Source organism: Aspergillus ambiguus (assembly GCF_047715705.1).
Source record: "Aspergillus ambiguus strain CBS 117.58 unplaced genomic scaffold BDV59scaffold_4, whole genome shotgun sequence".
NCBI lineage: Eukaryota > Fungi > Ascomycota > Eurotiomycetes > Eurotiales > Aspergillaceae > Aspergillus > Aspergillus ambiguus.
Window position 1 is genome coordinate 814,821 of NW_027395517.1, and position 13,687 is coordinate 828,507.

The following is a 13,687-nucleotide window of genomic DNA, read 5'->3' on the forward strand; positions in this document are numbered from 1 at the left end:
CACTCTCATGGAGGGGCACTCTGGGGCGTGACGCACCAACCATGAGATCGCATTAGCCGCCCAGAGAGATCCTGTCGCCATGTTATGGACATTGATGCTTTGCAGCTTCTTTTGCGTTGTCCGCAAGCCAACAAGCTGCGCGTTTCGCGACCCACGTAATTGACTTCCACGGCGGTAAGGCTGTCAATTACCCACCTCATACATGAACCCGCCAGGCCTCAGAATTTACGACGGCCTCACATGGACCCGTTCGGTCGATGGCATGGAGAGACAGGTTCTGAACACACGGAAGCAGGTGCTAGGGCGCAATCATCCCTGTGTCTCGCGCTCCGTGGTGACGTGTTGGCTTCAGACCATCCAGATACCGTAGAGTCTTGTGCTCAGAGACTGGAACGGACAGGGCAGACATTGGTGGGAGACGATCAACATCTTCAGGAAATTTCGTGACTAAGATGTGTGATGTCGGAGCTATGTAGCATCAAATATACATCAAACATGCCAAGTCCTTGCGTACGGTCCAATGAAATATAAACTTTCTTATTATGTGATGTCCACCGTATTCGGAGACAAGTGTGGCTCGCGAATCAGCACACTACGGCCTACGCAGTACGTGGTTGGAGCACTTGTGTCGACGACTAATCCCGTTAATTAGGTGCAAATCATGCAACGGTACGTATGCACCCGGCTCGACTCAACGCATGCTCTTACAACGGTACTGCACGAGATGCATGTACCTACTCCGTACGGAGGACAGGCCACCGTCGAGAGGAGATGGCGCAATCCTGAAGTAAGCTCCACACCAAGCACATATGACATATCGTGAGGTGACATTCCATGCACGACTCGAAACACGGCAATGGTCGAATCGAGCCGTGCGAAGGGTCCTCGGGGTAATCTAAGATGCAGGAAACAAGATAAGATGAAACACTCACCGCTCATCACAATCCCGAATGCCCCTCCTGGTGAATAACGAAGAGGGAGGGGGGGGGGGGGGGGAGGAAAGGGAAAGGGAAAAAAATTAAATAAAATTAAAAAATGAGGAGATAGGGAAGAGCTAGCAAGGTGCGATCATCATCACACGGACAGGAGATCGACGGTGGTCTGATTCGCGAAACGGTGAAAAGGGGGAGTGGAGGCCAGCGGTTAGCCTGGTCGACTTAACCTTATTGAGCAGGGCCGCGGTGGGGACTTCTGATATTAGACTGAAGACTTTTGTCAGAGCCCTGTTCGAAGAACGATTCCCGAGGGATTCTCCTTTTCGCAGGATGATCGATATTTCTGCGGACGGGTGGACGAAATTGACGAAACGGATTGGCTCCGGAGTGGGTGGAAGGCAGACGCTGAGGTCATTCGGGCCTGGGGGGGTAGTCATTCTGATCGAATGGCGCTGGGAGGAGAGTCGTATTGGCTGGTGGTGGTGAGGATGAAGCTAATCGAAGGATGGCTTTTATTTCTGGGGATTCTATTTTACTTTTTTTCCCTGTCGCCTCTGGAACGGTGGTGATAGGGCTGCGTCGACATCCTGCGAGGTGAGAAGACGACAGAGACGATAGTGCGCAACCGCGGTGGGGCGGTCGACTGGCTCTTAGTCCGTATATGGAATTTTTTCCTGTACGGAGGACTCCGTAGGGAGATTATCAGGGTGGTGAGAGATAGGGGATAGGACAGAATGGATCCGGATTTTGACCTGTACGCAGTACGGCGTAGAATATACGAGAAGACCATTCCCGGTGTTCTTTCGCAAACCGTTGGCATTCGCAAGAAGGAACATTCCGCAGGCTCATGACCAGACAAAGGAGGGGGATACGCCCCCCTGGTTGGTCACGGAGCGCGATCACGGGGACTGCGTCGCGTGGACACAGCGACAACGACGGTTTGCTGGAGGAGTTTTCACTGGCAGGAAATGAGTATTGCCGGGCGCATATCTTTCACCCAGAGCAGCAGGTCATCGTCGGGCAAGCGCCGTTTGGATGGTCTAGTTCTGATGGAGGATGAGACGGCCAAGGGAGGTGGACCGGCTTAAACCAGGAGGGGGATAGTGGGCGAACTAGAACGCGGAATATGCTTTAGGGGCTTGAATAATAAGAATTTCTATAAAATTTTGTCAACCGTTCAGGACGCAGGACACGAGTAGGGGAGCTCTGCAGGAGTACATCATGCTGCGTGGCATTCTACGGCGTAGATTGTCTACTACACGGCATACAGTGCTGGAGGGTCCATCAGGTGGTCTCTGTTGGTCTTCAGGGTCGTTGGGATCTCGAGAGCCCAAAGGTAGGACAGAACCCACCAGATGATCTCAAAGGGAGGACAACCATGGAACGGACCCCGACTTGTGGCTGGGTCAGATTCAGGAGCTAGGAGTATACGCCGTACGGCGACGGGTTACGAAGTACAAACAGGGAGAATGATCAGGAAGGTCGGAAGACACGGAGCACCTAGGGGGATTAAGTCGGTATGATACAATGCTCGAGAACTTTACCATCATGATAGAATAATAGAGAATATGTACTCTTGAGTACTGCGTAGAGGGTAGTGAGTATGATACCAATATCCCCTAATTAGGGGCCCCACCATGTCTAGCCTGGCAGTCGCCCTGCAGCTCCTTTCCCCTTCCAGTGCCCTCCTTCGCCCCTGCTCCCTTCATCGGTCTATTTTTTCTCCCCTCTTTCTCTTCTTCTTCCTCTTCTCTTCTCTTCCTTCTCTCTCTCTCTTTCTCTCCTCCATCCACTCCCGATTTCTTTCTGTCCCCTTCGTTGTGATACCCGAGCTCTTCTCGCCCCGGTGCTGCGAAAGCTCTTGTTTCTGTTGAGATACCCCTTAAAAAAAGAGATACCCATCCTCCACGTTTACGAAGCTCCCATTCACGGCTTCCTTTTGCCCATCAACTTATTTTAATCCATCTACTCTAATTACTTCCTTTCTAATCCCCTCTCACCATGTCTGATACTCAGAAGCCGGTTGAGGAGACCCCCGCCGCTGCCCCTGCCACCGAAGCTCCTGCGGCCGCTGAAGCCCCCGCCGCTGAAGCCCCCAAGGAGACTCCTGCCGCTGCTGAGTCCACTGAAGCTGCCCCGGCCGCCGAGGAACCCAAGGAGGAACAGCCCAAGGAGACCAAGGAAGAGCCCAAAAAGGAGGTGACCCCCGCCTCTGAGGGCGTCCTGGGCTACAAGGCCCCCGGTCTCGTCAAGTAAGCTATTTCCCATGATTGACGGCGGAGCCCAGTCCCTAACAGCACTCCCAGGGGTCTCCGCTTCTCCAAGCGCTTCTTCTACTTCAGCGACGAAGCTGTCGAGGCCAAGCAGCTCGCTACCTACCAGCAGAATGAGAAGCCCGCTGTTGCTCACCCCACCGTCGCCTGGGCCACCCAGACCGGTAAGGGTCTTCTCTTCATCGTGAAGCGCGCCGAGGACAAGGCCACCCCCGCTGGTATCCTGAACCTGGTAAGTCTCGAAATACCCCCACCCGTTGGGACGCAACTCCTAACTAAATTCAGGCCGATATCACCGATGTCACCAAGGAGAGCACCACCGAGTTCCTCTTCAAGATCAACGGCCACAAGCACACCTTCCAGGCTGCTAACGTCGCCGAGCGTGACAGCTGGATTGCCGCCATCGAGTCCAAGTCCGCCGCCGCCAAGGCCGAGAAGGAGACCATCACCTCCAGCGAGGGCTACAAGGCTGAGCTTGAGAAGCTGAGTAAGTCCGCTCTAGCCTTCAACTTACAAGCCCGTCATTAATCATTTTACAGCCAAGCCTGCTGTGCCTGAGCCCAAGAAGGAAGCCCCCAAGGAAACTCCTGCTGCTGAGTCCGCTGAAGCTGCCCCGGCCGCTGAGGAACCCAAGAAGGAGGAACAGCCTAAGGAGACCAAGGAAGAGGCCAAGGAGGATGCCAAGGAGAAGGCCAAGAGCCGCTCCCGCTCCCGTAAGCGCGCCAGCATCTTCGGCATTCCTCTTGGTCGCTCTGAGAAGGAGGCTGAGGCTCCTGCAGAGAAGGAGGAAAAGAAGGATGAGAAGGCTGAGGAGGCCAAGCCCGCCGAAGCCTCCACCGAGGCTCCTGCCGAATCTTCCACCGCCGCCGAGGGCGCTGAGAGTACGTAACATGTCAGATCTCTCTTTTTTACACCAGTGCTAATCATCTCATAGCTCCCGCTGCTCCTGAGTCCGCTGAGAAGAAGGCCGACGAGGGTGAAGCCAAGAAGGAAGAGGAGAAGAAGGACGACAAGAAGGAGGAAAAGAAGGATGACAAGAAGTCCAAGCGTACCTCCATCTTCGGTAACCTCTTCCAGAAGGTCGGCAGCCCTACTCAGGAGAAGTCCGAGAAGGAAGCCACCGCCTCCACTGAGACCCCCGCTGTTTCGAGCACTGCTCCTCAGCTTGACAACCCTGTGGAGGGTGAGGCTGACAAGCCTAAGGAGGAGAAGGCTGACGCTGGTGACAATGAGCCCAAGGAGGGTACCTCCGCCCAGTCCCCCTCTACCGAGACTCCTGCTGCCAACAAGGAGAAGCGCCGTACTTCTTTCTTCGGCAACTTCGGCAAGAAGAAGGGTGACTCCGACAACGAGGGCACGGATGGCGAGTCCAAGCCCAAGGGCAACAAACTTGGTGGCCTGTTCCGCAAGCCCAGCAAGGCTGTGAAGTCTGAGGCCAAGGAGACCGAGACCGAGGCGAAGGCTGACAAGGCCGAGGCTGCCCCCAAGGAGGCCCCTGTCGAGGAGTCTCCCGCTGAGGAGAGCGCGAAGCCTGCTGAGGAGAGCGCGAAGCCCGCTGAGGCTACCACCAACGGTGAGGAGTCCAAGCCCGCGAACGTCGCCACTACCTCCACCCCCGTCCAGGCTGCGGCGTGAAGTGCTTCTCCGAAACGGGCTATCGAGTTTGAGAAATGGTGGGATCAGTATCCCTCTCCATGCCAGTGATCAACGGCCTTGATCATGATACGAGAGCCCGATAAGAAGACGAAAATAATAGTAATATTTGCGTGATTCTCTTTTGATTGTTGATTGTCCTTACGCATTGTCACTATTCGGCTCCCTTCCTTTCGAGTGAAGGTCTGGTCGGATAGCGACAACGATACCCGATGCTGTTTTGGCGGTCCATTCGGCCCTGATGTCCTTACTTCGGGTGCCACATTCCGTTCCTTTATGATATCCCGTTCCCGTGAGGATGGTCCCCCCTGTGGGAGCCTTGCGTGTGTTCATGTTGTGCGCCGTCCAAGCTAGATTGATACCACTGTTGTCGTTTTTGCGTGCTTGATTCCACTGCCTGATGATGTCTGTTGATTTGATTCGTTTCCTTTTGATACCCTAGGGGATGAAGGGTGATCTTGCCAGTTGGATGGGTACGGGACTGGTGCTTAATATGTTGGAACCTCCCACAACGTCATGACCGGATCGCGGACTGTCGGTGGGGGATGGATTGTGGGGTGGCGGGCGTTGCCCATCGCCGCCGATCCACCCATACAGCATCATAGGTAATAACTAATAGAATCGATGTTTGTCTTTTTAAGCGGTGGTCTGTTCTTTAGTGTGGCTTTAGCATCCTGCAGTGTAGATGTCTTAACTCGGTCCGCGGCATTCCAGGATTGAGCCTCAGGTTTAGGTTAGTATTGCGAATGCCATGGCTTGCATCCTCCGCCAATTGTGGGTCTTTCTATCTACGACGGATCTTTCTGTTGGGCTCCAGATGCTGTTGCCTACGGGATACCGAGAGTCACTTGTTGAAGGTGTCGGTCATCAGATACATCGTGCCTGGTTCACAGTCCTTTTTGGGCAGTCACAATATGCAACCCGTCGAGAAGCACTGCATAAATGAAGTTGATGGAGTTGGTCCTTCGACTCTACACCTGAACCGTTGAGCCTGTAAGAGCTCCCGGGGATCAACCAGGAGATGAGGAGCGTATGTCGGCGGGCAACACGGCAGAAAACGCTGTGTGGATTGCAGCGGAGCTTACTCTGGATTTGTTGGTCTTCAAGAACTTTGACGTTATCTATATATTCGACCTGTAGACACCATGGACTGAGCACATCAGGCCTAGGGGTCTGATGCCTACTTGCGTAGGGAGTTGAGTTCGAGGGACCGGGAGAGATATATCTCGGGGACTAGCAAACCTGGAGGGAGAGAGAGTACATCTTCTAATGGAAGAGCTAGATACGGTCGTAGGCAGCTCAATTCCAGACAATTGATGGAATTGAGCCTAGTATCAGCATTGGAGAACTAGACCAGTCTGGCATATGCCCTGCAGAGGTCGAGAAGCAATGATCTAGGCGGCTCTGTCGTGAATGTCGACGTGTTCTACTGCAATACAGTGGAGATGTTTGGCGTGATTGGACGAGTGGGTGCAGAGGTAGTGCATCAAGTGGGAATCGGGGAGGTTGCTTTGCTGATTGAATTGTTGACTACTAGGCAACAGGTTCATAAGATGGATACGAGCACTCATCCACGTGATGATGCTATCCCAGTTCAGGCTAATTGGTTCGGATGACTGATGTAGATGGGGGGTTGCAGGGGTATCGCTGTTGGCGAAACAAGAGTGCTGGAGTGTATGGAATATATTGTGCTGTCTGGTTTCATCATTGCGGCATTCGGTTCAATTATCCTTACTGAGAGAAAGTCCAGTCGTCCAATAACCTGCAATGCCAACACAACCAGCAGTTCTTGGTGCACACGAGTAGGGAGGTCATTGATGGGATTTGTAAGCTAAGGTGTCGGAAATTGCAGCAACTTGGCGTCCGCTGACCCAAAGTTTCTGTCCCCCTAGGCTATTCACTAGTTCTGCAGGATGAAGACGGTTTCCTCTGGGCCCAGGAATCGTCGTTTTCACATGTCTTACCTCATGGGAAAATCTTGTTTTTCGAGGCTATGCTCGGTTGGGTTAACGCTCGAGATTGAAGTTTGAGGGAGTCGGAATGGGGGATGCCTGTCCCTTGCATTTGACACAGTCCATTCAACCTGAGGAGAAGAATACCAATTAATCCAAACACTACCAGCGGACCTCGTAGCCGACCCAGGTACCCAGGGAGAGAGAATAATACGACACTGGACGGAGCTGCTCTGGCCGATAGAGTTCAGACTGGAGCCGAATGCACGCCCTTTGATGACAGCGTCGATGGGGATGATTGGATCGACGGCAGACGGCACCGCCCTGAGGCTCAGCCCCGCGCTCACCACTGGCGGACTTCCCCATTGAGACCCCGACCGCTGCGTGATTGGCTGGCGGGCCCGTTTCGAGAATGCCTCGTCCGCGCCATTGACCAATCATGGTGCCCTGGGGGGTGTGACTCACACCGGCTGACCGCGGGCTTCCGGCCTTGCCTGTTGTAGACTAGCGTGGCAGGCGGGGGAAGGCGCTTCTCTGATTGGACCAGGGGCGGATCACGGGCACACAAATCCGCTTAAGAAGTGCCTGATTTCCCCCTCCCGTCGTTGCCTGGTTTTTCTCTCTTCCTTTTCTCATCTTTCCTCCTTCTATCTATCCATTTCTTTATATTTACCCACCGTCACCATACTACCTCTGTCTGACATCGAACTTCATCTGCCTCTTGTCGCCCAAAATGAACTCCTTCTAAACTCTTCCCCAGGAAAGAGCCCGTCTTTCTCCTCCGAGACAGACACCATAGATCCTCAACGGACCTCGTCTTTTAACCATCTCTCCACTCAACCTCCACCCTCAGAGTCTCCTCTTCCAGGACCTCTGAACTTTAGCATCGCTTCGCGTAGCTCAAGTTCTCTCCCGAACTCTCTACCCACGTTCGACTTCACGTCGTTCACCACGGATAACCATCAGCAATCATGGCTTCCTTCGCCCCCGCCCCAGCAGCCACTGGCTCAGCATCTGATTCCGGATTCCAACGAGAACAACAACAACAGCAACAGCTCCCCGCAGGAGGACTTCGTGCTATATCCAGCGCCGTCCAGGGACTCCCGTGCTCCAGCTCCTCTGAGTACTCCCCCTAGATTGTCTCCCTACTATCAACATCCGCAACTGGTCCGTTCCGGGCACCTCCATCGACGACACTCTCTGAGCTTGCAGCAGCAATACCAGCAGCAGCAGCTTGCAGCCTCGCCTGTTCAGGTTCCTCGGGTGGCCAGACTTGCCTCGCAGTCTACCGGGTTCCCTCTGTCTTCGTCTCTTCGGTCTAGTTCTTCCAGTCGGAAGCAGCACCTTCTGCGTCTGCACGCTGCCGCCGTCGCTTCGAATTCGGCGCCGTCTCTTCCGAATTCTGCTTATCATTCCCAACGCCCGCCCGTTCCTTTATTCAACAGTCCTATCAATTACACCCAGAAACAGCAAGAATTGAACACTCGTCATCGCCGCATCATGTCTACCCCCAACATTGCTCAAGGTATGTCGCTGAATCGATCCCGCTTCTCTGCCGCGTCGGCTCACCCTTTCGTTGTAGATCTCCCGGATCTGTTCGATTTCACCTCCGACCAGTTCGGCGGTGACTTCGATGCAGCCTTGGAGCCCACCATGCTTTCGCCTCACCAGATCCCTACTGGTCTCATGGCCTCCAAGGATCCTCTCGAGGTTCCTTCGGGCACCATCTCGCCCAAGGATCTCCTGATGGATGCCTCGGCGCCTCCTTCGACCTCTTTCACGGACCTGAGTACTCCTTCCTTCGAGTCGCCAGGCTACTTCAGTCAAGATGCCTCGCCCATGTTCGCAACGGACATGGAACTGGCTCCCGGCCACGAGGAGTGGGATTCCCTTTTCCCTCCCCAGGATGGCTTGTCCATCCCCATTGATACGGCCGCTCTTGAAGTCCCTGCTGCCCCGGCTCCGACTCCCACCCCTGCAGAGTCCAAAGCCGAGACCCCTTCTGCGTCTCCCATGGTCCGCAACACCTCCCGTGCACCGTCCCCCGGTTCCATCCGCTCCGGCACAAAGCACTCCACCGTTGCCGGAGTGAATGCTCGCCAGCGCAAGCCCTTGCCTCCGATCAAGTACAATTCCGACGATCCCGTTGCCTTGAAGCGGGCTCGCAACACGGAGGCCGCTCGCAAGTCCCGGGCACGCAAGCTAGAGCGCCAGGAGGAGATGGAGCGTCGTATCGCAGAGCTGGAGAAGTCTCTGGAGGAAGCCCAGCAACGTGAACAATACTGGAAGGCCCTGGCCGAGAACCGGGCCTGACTGATGCACCCTTAAAAGTTCTTCCTTTTTCCTTGACGAGTATTTTGATGACCTGTACCATGCTGTTTCTGCAAGTGCTGTTTTGAATGGGCCGTGTGGTGGGCGGGGGCGTAGAGCCTCTCGTCACCAAGGACGGTTGAAGTACCAGTCGGATCCTTCCAGTTTCTGGACGATGACGCTTCACCGATCAAAAGTTTCCATGATCACGAGATGCCACCAGCTAGCTATATTAGCGGTTGAGTAATCTGTGTTGTATTTCATGTCTTTGTCGCGTGATATTCTGCGTTTGTTTCGTGGCCGGTTCTGATGTCTCCTGCAGAAGTCAGGATTGACTCGTGGCCCTAATATCTTTGTCCGGGCGGTCCATACGATCGTCTAATTATTGTGCTAGTTTGTACTAAATTGTCTCAATCAACTATCGTCGCTCGCTACTTCATTTCCAATTGTAGTCCAACGTAACTGAAATGCTTACCATTGAACTAAATGACTAGTACACGGGGCGGCAAGACAAGTTGATCTCTTAAAACCTTATGCCAAGGCAATTGAGGCATGAGTCCGTAAGTGGCTGTCGTAAATTTATAAGTACAGAAAAACCTACCAAATATCCGTGAGTGTTTGATATTGTACCAAAAACATGTAATTATTCTCATCCACTGCATCGCCAAGGTCCTCCAGTTCAAACCAACAAGGGACGCTGTAAATTAGCTGTACAGAAAGTGTTTACCTTAACAGATCAGCACCTGTGTTTAGTTGAACCAGATCAGACGTGAGACTGATCGTTATTAGTAAATAGACCACTACGACAGTATAACCAGTTCTACTTCGTTCCTTACCAGTTGGATCACCGTATCACTTACAATATATAGGGCTATTTTGCTCCACTTTTTCTGTATACTTCCGAGGTGGGGTTCTTACCGGAAGGGATCCTATAGATTAATTGAAGATATATTTGTAACCACAATAAGAAAGCCTTTGCATTCACATACGCATCAGGTCTAGGGAAACCTAACTAAATAGGGAAAACCTGATTTAAGGCAGCTAAATAGATCCTATCAAATTTCAGATTCCAGTTGTTGAATGGCATAACTTACTCGAAGCGCCTCTCGGTCCAGTCAATCACAAATAAATGTGTGCCCATACTGGGCGTACATTAGCCGCTGAGGCTAGTTTCGCATGAGGCGGGCGTCGATCCTTCGGTAGCCTTTTGAGTCCACTTAGGGTCAAGTTAACATCAGCACGGGTTGATATGGCTTATCCCTTCTCACCACCTTTTCACTTAATCAGGTCATGGCTAAACGTCTAATTTCAATAACGCTTCCTTGTTTTTCTTGTCATCGCACCTCCACTCCCGTGATTCATTTTTACCTCACACGTCCACTCTCGACAGGCCAGATGTCTGAGCCTCGACACTTGTTCGAGTACACCTCCGGACGATGGATGTGGGTCATAGACGAACGTCTGGTTAGTGTCGTATCGCTCAGCTAAACCGGGGTACTAGTTATAACGACACGTTAAGACACTGCGAGAGAAGGCGGGATTTCAACGTTTCTGAGCTTAAGCGCCTTGCTGCCCTGGCAGTAGAACGGAACGAACACGATATTACCGAATTCGAGAAACTGGCCGAGGGAGGGTTCAACCGAAGTTTTATGATCACCATGCGAGACGGCTTTCGTTTCGTCGCACGAATTCCGTACCCTATCACTGAACCAAAATCCCTATTGGTCGCAAGCGAAGTTGCAACGATGGATTTCTTACGGTCTCACGGAATTCCAGTACCGAAAATTTTCGGATACTCAGTCACTGCAAATAATTCTGCGGGTACAGAATACATATTCATGGATCTCGTACGAGGCAAAAATCTCGGAAATGTCTGGTATAATTTAACCGAACAGGAAAGGAAGACAATTGTGACGAACCTCGTTCGGCTAGAAACTCGTCTTTTTAGCTTACGGTTTCCAGCAAGTGGCAGTCTCTATTACTGCGATGACTTGCCAGACGATAACAGCCGAGTTATTGTTCCAAGCCCAGACTTGACATCTTGCTTCTGCATCGGCCCCGATACGTCGCTCGGGTTATGGTACGGGAAAAGGCTCGAGTTGTCGGTCAACAGAAGCCCATGTGAGTATCTGCTAGCGACGCTGCTGGTACATAAGTTAGCAGTGCATGGCTAATTTTGTATAGACCGGGATTCTCTAGCGGTCCTTACCGCTGGCGCCACAAAAGAGATTGCGTACCTTGAAAAATTTGGCAGAGACCTTCAGCCATTTCAACGTCTTCGCAGAGAGTTATATAATTACCAATCTCAATCCCACCTCGAGCACATCACGTCTCTTCAAAAATATGTCCAAATTGCGCCTCACCTTCTACCGGACAGTGATCCTGCCCTTCATCGCCCAACTATAAGGCACCCTGATCTTCAACCTAATAGCATATTCATCTCCGATAACCTAGAAATTGAAGGAATCATCGACTGGCAACATAACGCAATTCTCCCGTTATTTCTGCAATGTGGCATTCTAGAAAGTCTTCAGAATTACGGGGACGAGATTTCCGAGTCATTGCAAATTCCCGGTTTACCGAAAGATTTCGCCGAATCGGGTGAAGTAGAGCGGTTACAACAAGCAGAACTCTTGCGCAGACGTCAACTTCATTATGTCTATGTTAAAACGACGGAAATATTGAACCCCGACCACTATCACGCCTTAACCTACGAATTCAGCACCCTTAGACGGCGACTTTTTCAACATTCCGGCGACCCTTGGGAAGGTGACAATGTAACCCTAAAAGCCGATCTTGTTGCTCTATCGAGATTCTGGAAAGAACTGAATCCTGACGCAAAAACACCATGTCCGGTTTCATTCCCGGACAATGAGGTGGCTGAATGTCTACGACTGGAGCACGCACAATTGGAAGCAGATGAGCAATTTCAAGCTTGCAAGGAGGCGATTGGTGTTGGAAATGAGGGTTGGGTACCAATTGCACATTATGATGACGCGAAAGAACGTGAAAGGAAGCTGAAAGCAGATGCTCTCGATGCAGCCGAGACAGAGGAAGAGAGGCAAGCTCTTCTTAATAATTGGTTATTTGATGATTTTTCTGAGGAGGAGTATGTGTGAGTGTGGGCGAAAACATAGTTGAAGTCCATAGATCAGAAAAATCTCCTGCTTTCTGTCTTTTCTTCCGGCCGATAGCGGAATTTTGAGAGTATACCCGCAATCTGCACGTTGCACGACAGTTCGTAGACTTGCGTCGCAGGGAAAGATGTGAAAAGCCGAAGTTTTATCTCGTGGGCAGACGGGGACCGAGGATGCATATACATCTAATACTGAGCCGCGGAACTGCATCGACATCCCCTTTCTGTCTTCAGCATTAGTTTAGGCCAGCGCCGCTCCTTATATTCTTTCCTAGTGGTATATCATTGGGTTATATCTATGATTTATTAACTGGGGCCTTAAGATTTTAAATGTCATACATTCACACGGCAAAGGTGGCCAAGGGGTAGTTCCAGACATAGCATGAACTTATGAGAATTACGTTGTTCTGCAAAACTCTTCTGTCCCACGAGTATATAAAAGGGGGTTATTTTAAGCCTATATATTCTCTTAGTGAAGAGGTGATATAAATGATAAAAACAAGAGAGAATCCAATCATAGAGATCAAAGTGCGAAAAGTACTACTATTCCTTAGTACTTCTCCTGTAGCGCTTAGCTGCAAGGAGCGGAATGCAGAAAGCAAACGAGCCCCCGGTATTGGCAAGTTGTCTCGTAAAACTCTTTGCTGCCCGGTTAAGACGGAATAAGTTCCATTAACTGTCGGCTATCTATTAGTACACCTTACTTAGTACCTTAATAACACAAATACAAATCTTGTAAAATATACTTAGTACCCGTTACCATGTGGCATTACATCATGGGCCTATGTATGAAAAACCCTCGTATATTGGCGCCTTGGCATTAGGTAGGGTTTGGAAGTAATCATGTCTTGCTGGGGCGGAATGAGGTTTCAACCTACCCTGTATCTACATGGAATAGTATCATTTCATCGTATAAGGAGAGGTGATGACAACGGCTCAGACTTGCCTTTTCATGGTTCACCGACCAACAATCCATCCAGCTACACTCCAACCGCTTAATACCCCCATCGGAGCCCATCATCCAGAGCCACCAAAGGACAACATCCCTCGTCACCACCGCGTCTCCCCATACGACTGACCAAGCGCCATTCCCAATGAAACCCGCTCACGTGCCGCCACCGGATATCAACATCAATGACATCAACAGTCCAGCCCAATTATCGCAGGCATTTCGCCACGATCTCACCCGATCCGACGAGGCGGCGCAGAGCGAGACCGAAAAGGCAACGACAATGCAACAATAGGACGGAGGTTGCTGTCTGCGTGAAATGAACATATACGGTGGTGGTCATGGCACGGAGGGGAGCCTGTTGGTGGTCGGAACGGGCCATCGTACGGAGGATGGTGGTCAGAATGCGCCGTTTCTTGGTGAATAGATGATGGGGGATGAGGATGCGGGGGATAGACGTGATGAAAGGGTCTCAGAAG

At 51.7% G+C, this 13,687-nt stretch overlaps 3 protein-coding genes across 3 annotated transcripts; all 3 read left to right on the plus strand.

The window, feature by feature from the left end:
• Positions 1–2,936: 2,936 nt before the first annotated feature.
• BDV59DRAFT_199063 (uncharacterized protein) lies at positions 2,937–4,843 on the plus strand (the record flags this gene model as incomplete). Its single annotated transcript, XM_073693284.1, has 5 exons — positions 2,937–3,187; positions 3,242–3,440; positions 3,494–3,695; positions 3,748–4,089; positions 4,143–4,843. The coding sequence occupies 5 exons, from the start codon at positions 2,937–2,939 to the stop codon at positions 4,841–4,843; spliced, it is 1,695 nt and encodes a 564-aa protein (XP_073551471.1).
• Positions 4,844–8,313: 3,470 nt separating this feature from the next.
• Positions 8,314–9,126, plus strand: cpcA (amino acid starvation-responsive transcription factor GCN4; the record flags this gene model as incomplete). Its single annotated transcript, XM_073691863.1, has 2 exons — positions 8,314–8,338; positions 8,396–9,126. 2 exons carry the CDS (start codon positions 8,314–8,316, stop codon positions 9,124–9,126), a joined length of 756 nt encoding a protein of 251 aa, XP_073551472.1.
• A 1,246-nt stretch (positions 9,127–10,372) lies between these two features.
• On the plus strand, positions 10,373–12,530 carry BDV59DRAFT_112358 (kinase-like protein). Its single transcript, XM_073686631.1, has 2 exons — positions 10,373–11,244; positions 11,308–12,530. Exons 1-2 carry the CDS (start codon positions 10,773–10,775, stop codon positions 12,240–12,242), a joined length of 1,407 nt encoding a protein of 468 aa, XP_073551473.1. The 5' UTR covers positions 10,373–10,772; the 3' UTR covers positions 12,243–12,530.
• The last annotated feature ends 1,157 nt before the right edge of the window (positions 12,531–13,687 follow it).

Coding starts and splice junctions, on each gene's coding strand:
- BDV59DRAFT_112358 (XM_073686631.1), top strand. CDS start 10,773: ATGATCACCATGCGAGACGGCTTTCGTTTCGTCGCACGAATTCCGTAC. Junction 11,245..11,307: donor GTCGGTCAACAGAAGCCCAT/GTGAGTATCTGC, acceptor AATTTTGTATAG/ACCGGGATTCTCTAGCGGTC.